The following is a 12,014-nucleotide window of genomic DNA, read 5'->3' as shown; positions in this document are numbered from 1 at the left end:
GATTAAGGTTTATGCATTAAGCTTAATCTATGCATTATGCTTTATGCATAAAGCTTCATCTATGCATATAGCTTAATGCATAGATTAAGATGTATGCATAAAGCTTTATGCGTTAAGCTTAATCTATGCATTAAGCTCTATGCATAAAGCTTAATCTATGCATAGAGCTTAATGCATAGATTAATCTCTATGCATAAAGCTTAATGCATAGATTAATCTCTATGCATAAAGCTTAATCTATGCATTGATTAAGTTTTATGCATTAATTTTTATGCTTAGAGCTAAATCTATGCATAAAGCTTAATCTATGCATAGAGCTTAATGCATAGATTAATCTCTATGCATAGAGCTTAATCTATGCATAGATTTAGCTCTAAGCATAAATTTTTATGCTTAGAGCTAAATCTATGCATAGAGTTTAATCTATGCATTAAGGTCTATGCATAGATAGAGCTTTATGCAAATACCTTTATGCTGCATAGATTAATGCATAAAGCTTAATCTATGCATAGATTAAGCTTTATGCATTAAGATTAATACATAGATTAAGCTTAGTGCATAGATAAAGCTTAATGCATAGATTAAGCTTTATGCATCTAGAGACAGCCTGCATGCATCTAGCTTAAGCTTAATGCATACATTAAGCTCTATGCATAGAGATTGATGCATGCATTAAGCTCTATGGATAGAGCATAATCTATGAATTAAGCTCTATGCATAGTGCTTAATCTATGTATAGAGCTTAATCTATACATAGAGCTCTATGCATGCATTAAGCTCTATGCATAGATTAAGCTTTATGCATTAAGCTTAATCTATGTATTAAGCTTAATCTATGCATTAAACTCTATGCATAAAGCTTAATTTATGTATTAATGCATAGATTAAGCTTTTACTACAATAGAATGAGGGTCTAGTAGTGAAAATAGCAGCGTTTTTATAACTAGAAGGACAGTTAGGTGTCGGGCCATTTTCACTACTAGAAACACTTCTATTTTCATTGCAACGGGTTCGTTGCTAGCAGTAAAAATAGCAACAATATTTCACTACTATATTTTGCTGAGCATCGATATTTTGCTGCTGCTGCTAAGTAGTGACTTATATTTTTGCTGCAGCAAACGCTCTGCACACGGCAAAAAAAGACTTGTGGCAAACTGGGGAGTCTGCACAAGACTCCCCCCCAGCTCTTTTAAAACAATTTTAAAATGGAGTCACAGTTTCACATTTGTAATACAAACACAAATATAAGAAACACATTCACTGTGGAGAATGCAATTGAGCCTAAAAAGTTATTATATTTCAGAAATTATTGGGCCTTTTCCAATATATACATAAAGTTTTTACAATGAAGAGGTGTCTAACTGGAATCCTCATCGGATTTCAAGTGATCTTCATCATCCGATTCCTTGTCCTCTTCACTTGCTTCATGATGATAATCTGGATCCTCTGTTCCTTCTTCCCCTTCATCCTGCATACATGCCATCAAGCGTAAGGTAAGCAAGAGCATTAAAATACAATTAGACATAGAAAAGAGAATGGTTTAGGCAACACATTACCTCATCAGCTTGAGTCCCCAAAACGGACTCATCCAAGCGTACACCTTGCGTATGCATCCACGCCCACAATTGCAGACGAGGGGCTCTATACCCATAGTCATATTCCTCCTTTGTTGGGTCACGCCCAACAACCTCCCTCTACAAAAAAAATTTTGAGAAAATATAAAATTATTTCAAGGAAACAATATAGTACAAAATGAAATGAAAGGAGAGAAGAAATGATACTTACGAAATGAGCAAGAAAGGAGGATTTCTTGCCGGAGTCAAAGTGCGAAGCCCCTTGCTTCCGTAGTCGGGAAGTACTCTCCGCCGCTTGTTATTGAAAAGCACCTAGGTACTTTCTCATGAAACTGCGTGCTTGCCTCCACTCCTCAGCCGTACACACGCTAGGCTTCTCCAAATTATTCTTTGTTGGTCTCTTGATATTTGCTCTCCTATTAGTAGAGAGCAAAAGCTTGATGTGCTGCTTCATCCACTCCTCGGAGAAACACAAACCTGCATGTGGCACGAGGAACTTTGACTTAAGCACATCGATAACATATTTCTTAGAAAGTTAATCTTGTGCTTTTCACTTTTTGAAGGAGTTCACAAACTCTAGGTTCACCAAGTACATGCATACGATTCATTACTTGCTTTCCTCGTGCATCCATCATGAGGGCACCATCCGCATCCACAATGTATGGTAGGAGGTGTGGATCAATCGGTGGAATGGGTCTCCTGGGGGTTGGCTCATAATGTGTAGATGAAGAGCCCTCCTGTTAGGGAGACACATCGGGAGACCTAGTGCTGCTTTTGCCAAAGTAAAAGAAACCAGCTCCCCCCTGCTCTAGCACGTCTACTACCCCTAGACTCCCTACTACGTCATCGTCATTTGGTGAAGACGGAAGTGAGGGACTGAGGGTGGGTCTAATGGGCCTGCAATGGGCCTGCACCACTCAGCCCCACACCTATCAAAGGCGTGGTTTGTCGAGAGCAAGTGGGGTAGATTTCCCCCACGACGTCGAGACTGGCTAAGTGGGGTAGTCTGCCCTCATGGCATCGACTGGCCTGACTGTAACCTGCCTGCATATAAGATTAAAATATAAGACAAATAGAATGCATAAAAGATTAACTTTGTGTATGTGAAAAGGAACTTTGATGGAACCATACCTATGTCTCTGTAAACTGCGATTAAGCTTGTTGCCCATATCGTTCTTTTATAATGGACAACACATTGGCCACATCGGGATCTTGTGAGATGGGTCGATTGACATTGTTGCTACATACATGCATAGGCAACAAAACACGATTGCTCTAATCCAAGCCATACTTAAACCTTAGACAAAGAATACATGTGATATTAGAACATTGTTAAGACTTTCTACTACAATACTGCTTAGACAAGCAGGGTGGATAGTGCCCCTTTTGGATGATAGCTTCTGAGGACTTTCTACGTGCTCCCCCACTATTAAAGCCAAAAGAAACTCCTCTTTTTCAAGAGAAGGATAGTGAGAAGATCGAGGGCTCCCCCTCCACTATAACCACCTGCTCACGTGGATAACCATTCCTAACTTGATATAAGCAGCATTCTAGATGGCATGTAGCAATGCCCCATATCTCTATGCATAAGTTCATTTCCTAAACCCGGCACCCAAGGGTGTAATAAACATGAGGTTGAATGAATAAGGCCACTTACCTGAGAAAACAACAACACACGCTTAGACAAAAAATACAACCTGTGATATTAGGACATTGTTTATGACCTCCTACAATACTGCTTAGACAAGCAGGGTGGACAATGCCCCTTTCGGATGATAGCTTCTCAGGACTTTTCACACGCTCCCCACTATTAAAGCCAAAGGTAACTCCTCTTTTGCAAGAGAAGGATAGTGAGAAGATCGAGGGCTCCCCCGTCTTGTTGTCTCCATACTTCAATACCAAGAAAATAATGGAGTGATTCCAGTCCTTCATGTCAAACTCATTAGAAAGATTCACCTTCACTCGACTTATAAAGGATTCCAGTGATAATAAGATCATCCATATATACAAACTCATTAGAAAGATTCACCTTCACTCGACTTATAAAAGATTCACCTTCCCTCAACTTATAAAGGATTCCAGTGATAATAAGATCATCCATATATACAAAAAGCAAAGTAATATGATCTGTTTGATGAAGTTTGGATCACACTTACTTCAGTTGAAGCCACTTTGCAATGAAAACTCATCAATCCAAGAGTACCAAGCTCTTGGAGCTTCCTTGAGACCATATAAAGCTTTTGATAATTTGCATACATGATGGCATGATGCACCTTGCCTTTGACAATATAACCTTCTGGCTGTTTGAAATATACTTCCTCCTCCGGCTCTTCCACCGCCCTCAGCCGCACCACGCCGCTGCCCTTGTGTGCTACTGCTGCCGTCGACTGTACCGCCGTTGTTGTCGCCGTCGTCGTCGCCGCCTGTACCTGCATCACCTCGGCCGCCGCCCCTGTGCGCCGTCGCACCCGACCGCCCCAAATCTGCTTCACGCTGCTTGCGTCGCTCCAGATCTGGCGCCGTTCGTGCACTGTGCCTCAGATCTGGGCGCCCAACGCCAGCTGCAACAAAACCATCTGCGCCCGTACCTGCCTCGATGCCATCGTCGCCCTCAACCGCCTGTGCGCCATCGCCTGCGCCTACTGCCCTAAGCGCTGTCGCCTGTGTCGTCATCCACCGCCGTACGATCGTACTGCGTCGCCTTATGACCGTACCTGCGCTTGTATCGGACGACTGTACCTACAACTGTGCCTACTTTGCACCCCAGGGCCTCCACCTTATAGACCTGTAGGTGTAGCACGTGTGTTCAAAAGGATGGGTTTTAATATAAATCTCACTTACAGTTTTAAAAAGAAAGGAGGGGTATTACAATTGTACCTGGAAAAAATAAAATAAGGAGTGTTTTTATTCACGAAACTTCAGAAGTAGGGTACTATTCTAGTGGTATGATATAATTTTGTTGGGGTCTAGGTAGAGGGTTCAAATCTAGTAGTGTTTTTTGGCCCCACACTTTAAAGTTCTTTTTTTGCTCCACACTCTATTTAACGTTTTTTAAATTTGAAGTGAAGTGTTTTAAACTAGTTGCTGTAAAAGAGAGAAGCAATAAAGAAACATCTCACGTAATGATGCTCTCTCTTTAGTACTCCCTCCTTCCTTTTGGACGCCTCTTCCCCCTTTCTCTATCTTTGTGCTCTGATTTTTTTCAAATCCCCTTGTATAATCTATTCTACTGTGGGTTTCTATGGGTTGAGATTTTCATTCTTGCCGGATAATAGGAAGATTTCTTTCTTCTTCTACTAATGGGCTGATTTCTTTCCTCTTATTCTTCCTTTCAAAGGTGAAAGAAGTTCCCAAATCTCTTCTTCAATCAATAAACCTTTTCAATGAAGTGATTGAATGAATCACTATGCACTTCTATAAATTTTACTCCCTCACTTGATTTTCCTAAACATAAGGCATTTAGAAAGGACATGTTCTTAAGGATCTCCCTTGTTTTCTCTTGGAATGCACAAATTCCAAGATAAGGTCAAGGTGAGAATGTGTACAACATGACGGCATCCTTCTAGATGTAGTAGTATATGCAAGTTGACAAAGGCTTATCGATTATTCTTGTGATCACCTTTTTCAATAATTGTAAGGGGCATGATATCTTTACATTTAAATTTACTAGAGGGGGGAAAAAATTCTATGAGCTGGAAATTTTAAAAGTACAGAGGGTTATAATAATATATTGCAAAAGTAATAGGAGGTATGCATAAAATAGGGGAAATCAGGCTACAGAGGGGTTTTAAAATATGCCTTTGAACGCACGTGATACAAACTTTTTTGGAAGGTGGAGGCCCCGGGCTCTGCACTGCCCAAATTAACTTCAAGTTCCAGATCTGTGAATTGGACATACCCAACTGAGACCCATAGATGGACATGGCTTTGCAAACTTCAAAGATCCTTGTATGTCACAAAGCATCTTTGATTTCATGACCATAACCGTCCAAGCATCAGGAGTTGGCCATTCAACAGAAGAGAGGAGAGGAGATGTGATGATCTCTAGCTTACCAAACCCACCATCATGCATTGGAACCACATAGGAGTGGCGATAAAAGAAGATCTTTTCCTTAAGAAGGTCTGCATTGGTTTTACAAGAAAATAGTGCCTCACCAATGTCTGCATTTGCATTAGGAGAGGAGAGAAAAAATAAAACATTTTTTCAAATTAAAAAAGCCAAACAATGATGGTGAAGAAGGCGCCTTGCTCAAGTGGGTTTCCCACCCTACTAAGGTGTCAAAAATGCATCATTTCACCTAAATATCTCATTTTTTTACTAATATACCTTAGTTTTTAACTAATAAACCTTGTACTCAATCAACTCTTCATCTTATGTGAGCATTTACTCATTTTTAGGCTATTTTCTTTTATTCATTGTATTTATCTCATCCCAATACTTGGGTTAATCCTATTGGCCCTCTGGAACCTTATTTGGACCTTAATCCAAAAAATTCTGAAAATGTGTACCCTTAGGCTAAGGTCCCTTATACACATTCAATTAATTCCTAATGCACATTGGAAAGTTCACTTTGAACTTCTGTTTCAGGGGAATTTATCTTAGACATTAGGAGAATTTTTGTATCCAAAGATATCTCTCTCTCTAGACATTTTCTCTCTCTAAACCAAAACAGGGTAAAACAAGATCTTTTTCCATTTCTGAGGGGGGATGATTACAAGAGACAGAAGGGGAGGTTCTTACACCTTTACATCTCAAAAGCTAGAGGGAGGAATCTTATAGATATGTCTAGTAATACTTAGGAAGATGAGGAGTTAAGGATATAGAAAGCTTGTGCTATGTGGAATGATGCATGTAATTTGTTCTTTGAGTGGGTGTATATTTGTCAGAAATTGGAAAAATGTAGAAGTGAGTTTGGAGCATGTGGATCTGTAAATATTTAGTTGAGTGCATTTAGAGTGCAACTTTCAACCAACATAGATTAGTTGCACATTCTACCATTTATGGGACTAAATCCCTAAAAGATGGGATTAAAAAGCAATAGGGAGATGTCGATCAAGGTGTTTTAAACTTGTTTTAATGTGCTTATTACATTGCAAAAGAAGATCTTGCCTTTAGCAAGTTTCTAGGGATTCTTGATTTACTATCAATGCATGGCGTGCAGTCATTTTACCAAAGATTTCTACCAGAATGACAAGGTTGTTGCCTTGTTTACCTCTTATATCAGAGAATCAATATCTGGTATTCAAAATATGAAGTCTTCTCCTTTTTACATGGCATTTTAGTAGATCAGTCAGCTAATATTTTAGTTGTAAAACATTTCATTGCATATGCAAGCTACATGCTTGACTCTGATCCATGCACATCTTTCTTGGGTTTGTTGGAAATCAAGGATCGTACTGCAAAGGGATTAGAGTCTGAGTCTTGTTGCCTTTTTAGATGGTTATGATCTTGATCCTTCAAAGCTAGTTATCTTTGGAATAGATGGTGTAGGTGTTTATAATAGGTGTTATAAATGGGCTTGCAACATTAATACGTAGAAGAAGTCGTTTCATGACTACTATACATTATGTTATGAATAAGACACATTTGTACTTATTTGATGCCAATATAGGATCTGTAGATGCCAAGTTTATGAATTCCATATTAAATGAGATTGCTACGATGTTTAGGAAAGGGATTAGAGTCTGAGTCTTGTTGCCTTTTTAGATGGTTATGATCTTGATCCTTCAAAGTTAGTTATCTTTGGAATAGATGGTGTAAGTGTTTATAATAGGTGTTATAAATGGGGTTGCAACATTAATACGTAGAAGAAGCCGTTTCATGACTACTATACATTATGTTATGCATAAGACACATTTGTACTTATTTGATGCCAATATAGGATCTGTAGATGCCAAGTTTATGAATTCCATATTAAATGAGATTGCAACGATGTTTAGGAAAAGCACTAAGAGGATTGCAAGGTTAGCACAATTGCAAGAAGAGTTAGAATGGATAAAATTCATAAGCTAAGATGGCTGAGTAGATAGAAAGTGGTGGTGGTAAAGTTTGTGAGGCCTTGGAGTCTCTTCTCTTGTGTATTAAAGAAGAGAATGCAAGGCTATACAAGATGGTTGCAAATTTTAGGTTTCTTTACATGTTGCATTTCTTGGTTGATATGCTTGACTCCTTAGCTACTCTATCTCTTGTTTTCCAAAAAAGCTTTGTTGATGTGACAAACATCCCTAGTTTGATAGACTCCACAATTACAATATTGGTTTGCCTTGATAGCTCACCAGTGCTTGAATTTTATGCTTGACTCCTTAGCTACTCTATCTCTTGTTTTCCAAAAAAGCTTTGTTGATGTGACAAACATCCCTAGTTTGATAGACTCCACAATTACAATATTGGTTTGCCTTGATAGCTCACCATAATAGAAAATTTTATGTTTTCTCCGTGATGCTCAATCACTGGCTAGTCTGGATTGCCATCCAGACTAGAGTTTAGTGGACAACATGGTTGGTTGTGAACATTATCAAAGGCAATAAAGGGGGATATGTATCATGGTGTTTGGAGAGAAAGCTGTGCAATTGCTAGTGATTTAGCACAAGCTCTTGATTTTTAAACATAGTTATGCTTGGAAGTTAAATCATAGTCACAAATTAGGTTTGCTGATTCATCCATTTTGAAGAATTTTAATATTGTTGCTCTTTTTGAGCTTCCTTCTTCCAAAGAGTTGAAGAGCTATGGGGCACTTGAATTAGATGCATTGGCTAAACATTATGGGAATACTATCACTTTAAAAGATGGCATTCATATTGATGCAATAATTCTAGATGGTATTTAGATTGACACAACGATAGATGGAATATCTGTAAGAAAGGTTCCATGAATTTAAGGTACAAGGTGTATTTGATTGGAAAGGGAAATCACTGAAAGACACATATAGTTTAACTGGGAGATACTAAGCGTGACATCTGAAGTATCCTACCTTACTAGCACAAGTTGCAATGTTGCAAAAACTACATCATTGCAATATGTAGAAGAGGTTTGAGTGACCAAAACATCATAATAAATAATAAGTTGAGAAATTGTTTGGAGACAAAAAGTGTGGATTGTCTTATACGAATATCTATTGAAGATATGTGTTTTGATTTTTTACAAATGCCATTGGATTGTGGAGAGCTGGAGCAAAGATACCAAGACATGTTTATACACCTATAGATGATACTTTGGGCTTGTAGGAAGTTTTGAAGTATGAACAACATTGGCCTTTTTTTTTTGTAACTCAGATATACAGCATCGAAAATACTCAAGATTTTTAGACTTGTATCTTTGCAAGTTTTATTTCTTGTAAGTTCAAGTTTTTGTAACAACTTATGGATTTTTTATTTTAAAAGTGATTCACTGTTGTAATCACATCTCAAAAAGTTTTTCCGGTTATCATTTTTTATACAAAATTTTTTTAACATGTATTTAAAAAATTGCAATTTATTTCTTTGAATTTGGAATATTAGAAGTTTTTCCTTTCAAAACTTACATATAACTCTAAGGCGTGAACTTTTGATAGCTTGCTTTATTTTTGATTTTCCGTGAACGCCGCTTTACATCGTAGCTAATAATCATGCATATTATTCACACACTTGAATATAGAAACCGCTTGTACAAAATCGATAATTCTTCGAACAGCCTTGGTAAAACTAAAATGTGGAGCTGCCTATGACGAGCAGCTGAAAAAAACCATAATTAATGTTGGTGCTAAACCTCTAATGTCATGAGAGTCCAAGAGAATTAGCACTAATCCACTTGTCTCCTTGATTCATCGGAAAAGTAGGGGGCACTGTACTCCATGGCGAAGCTGGAGACTGATGCAGGCAATCCAATGGTGCCCAAAGCTTTTGGCACAAGGGTGATCACAACACTATACTCTGCAGTGAGGTTAAGATCCTTAATCCTACCGTTAACTGCATAACCTAGAGTGGTCTGGTTAACTCCCACATAAAACATGGGCACAGTTGTAAAGAATCCCACATATTCTTGGCACCCAGTGGTTGTGTTAATATTTGCCGATGGCAAATTAATGAAAATATCGAAGTGGGTTGGACTCCCTTCTACCCATTCAATCCCATTAAGTACAAGATTTTCATCAAGACCTAATGAAGCTTGGTCAGGTTCTCTCTCTACAACGGAAGAGCAAGGGCTAAACATGGGTTGATCAGGCTGACAGAGGGTGTCATTAGGGGTTAATCTGGCAACACCAGTGCTTAATCTAACAGGGACTGCGTTGATCCATGGGTTATCAACCTCTTCATAGGAAAAGCCAAGGTTAGTGGTGTTCAGAGCATCTCTAACCTTGACTCGAACAAGGACTGCATCTTCGTTGTAGAAGGCAAATTCAGAGTCAAGGTAGTCAGGGTCGTCAATGTCTGCGTTGCCTTCAAAGCTCTTCCAGATCTCCCAGAGTCTATCAATTTGAGCATGGTGGGCGTAGAAGATGGGGTCTCGCGCGGCAGCATAGAAGGAGCCCATGTCCCTCCATCCGATGTGCTGTCTAGATCCCGTCCAGAGGTGGACCGAATTGTGAGGCCTTCTTTCCACAGTTCCATAGCCCGGCTGCGGGTTGTCGCCCTGCCTGTAAGGCCGCCCGAAGAACCTGTCATGCGTGGTCGCATCTCGGATGAGCACCCTGTAGAATTCATTTGCATTCTCTCTCAGCTGCACCTCGGGCGAGCGCCAATCTGTATCGTAAGTGTAGTCGATGGCCACAACTGCAGGAGCCTGGTGTAAAGCGTCCCTCCACGAGTCCACCAGATCTGGTATCTGGGTGAAGATCCATGGCATGGCGCTGCCATGAGGGTGGTCGTAGTTCCAGAAGGAGAGAGAGAAGGTGTCATCACCTAGCAACTTGGCCAGTATCCTCTCATGGAAATAGAGATACCACCTGTGGAAAGGGAAGAAAAGCCACGAGCCATGCACCTGGAAGACTTGCGTGGAGTTGAGCTGCGTGTAGACTGTGTTGCAGTAGGCGCAGTGTATGTTGGCCTGCTGCTTGAAAGAGTGCGGATCATCAGCAGGAAGGGCTCTCATGAGATTGTAGGCTCTCGTAAGCTTCTCGGCATAGCACTCGTCTGCTGCATGAGCAGGTCTCCTCACTTTGATCACGCTGTGTAAGCTCTCATTGGGCCTGAATAGTGAAGGGGTGTACGCAGCAGTGGGCGCACAGCAATTGAAGGGCGTCTCTGCTGCGGGTAGATCGTAAGGCAGGTGGCAACTGGTCATGTTGGGAGCTAGAAGACGCTGGCCTTGTGCTGTTAAGCCACACACAATAATAATGAGGAGAAAGTAAATGACACTACCCAGGCTAGTCCTGCAAGCCATGGAGCTCTCAGCTTAAGCTTCCCTTCTCAGGAAGAAAGGCAATGAACGCTCTCTTCTCAGGAAGAAAGGAAGAAAGGCAATGAATGCTCTCTTCTAGTAGCTCGTGGGAAAAGTACCTTCGGACGTGGATGCTTTCCTCTCACAGGCTCACACTAGGTAAGGTGTTTCACGCAAAGGACGTGTACATAAATTTGTACACAGATTTGGAACCGTGCCGTGGGAGAAGTGTAGTGGTGCCCGCTATTTCTCTTGGCAGCCCTACGATTCAAAAGCCGCGCTACTTTCCGCTTGACTATCCACTTGGTACCATCCAAGCCCTTCGATTGGAAAGTGCGTGCCATCATCTAGGGAGAACTTCAAGTTAAAAAGTGTGAAGATCTTTGTCAAGGTTAACCCAAGCCTGATCAAACATACTGGTGGCGAGACCCGTCTTCTTCGATCGGCTGAGCTAAGCACACCATTAAAAAAGACAACTTCGTGAGGACACAACCCATCCCCCATCCTCCGGACATGAGAGGTTTGGGTACCATAGTCATGAACATCTCTCTCTCTCTCTCACGTTTATACATGCACACAAAATCTCTTTGCATATACATACACACATAAGTCCATACTTTAGAAGCGGGTACACATATAAACATATATAACATATATACATATACACATACATCTACAATGTCTATCCATATATATTTACGTACACACACAAATATGCCTAAATACAGATACACATATATGTTTACATACATATATACATTATATATGCCTAAATACAGATACACATATATGTTTCCATACATTATATATACGCATTCATACCTATACATCCATATGTACCCATGTATAGAACCAATCAAGTATACGTATATATATATGCATTTTCAACTTATCCTTATACAAATGCATATATTTGCACATATATGTGTACATGGTACTCGGGTGAAAGCATGATAAGGTGGTACACTTTCTACTAGTTGCATTGGTTTTGATACCACATTTGAAGACAACCAATATTAGTGGATTTAATATCATCATAAGATGTATTTAGCAATTTATCTAGTGCCTTTTAGATATATTAAATG

The 12,014-nt window shown here is 39.8% G+C and overlaps 1 protein-coding gene across 1 annotated transcript; it reads right to left on the bottom strand.

The window, feature by feature from the left end:
• Nucleotides 1-9,176: 9,176 nt before the first annotated feature.
• Nucleotides 9,177-10,976, bottom strand: LOC147603859 (polyphenol oxidase, chloroplastic-like). The gene has a single exon (XM_086796055.1). The coding sequence runs from the start codon at nucleotides 10,930-10,932 to the stop codon at nucleotides 9,352-9,354; it is 1,581 nt and encodes a 526-aa protein (XP_086652181.1). The 5' UTR covers nucleotides 10,933-10,976; the 3' UTR covers nucleotides 9,177-9,351.
• Between the last annotated feature and the right edge of the window lie 1,038 nt (nucleotides 10,977-12,014).

The sequence above is a fragment of the Cibotium barometz genome, chromosome 63 (genome assembly GCF_041138505.1).
Source record: "Cibotium barometz isolate CiBa-2024 chromosome 63, ASM4113850v1, whole genome shotgun sequence".
Taxonomy (NCBI): domain Eukaryota; kingdom Viridiplantae; phylum Streptophyta; class Polypodiopsida; order Cyatheales; family Cibotiaceae; genus Cibotium; species Cibotium barometz.
Note: the sequence above shows the minus strand (reverse complement) of the source record. Positions and strands in the feature narration are given on the sequence as shown.

What these genes read in the sequence shown, in the direction of transcription:
- LOC147603859 (XM_086796055.1), bottom strand. Translation starts at nt 10,932, where the DNA reads ATGGCTTGCAGGACTAGCCTGGGTAGTGTCATTTACTTTCTCCTCATT.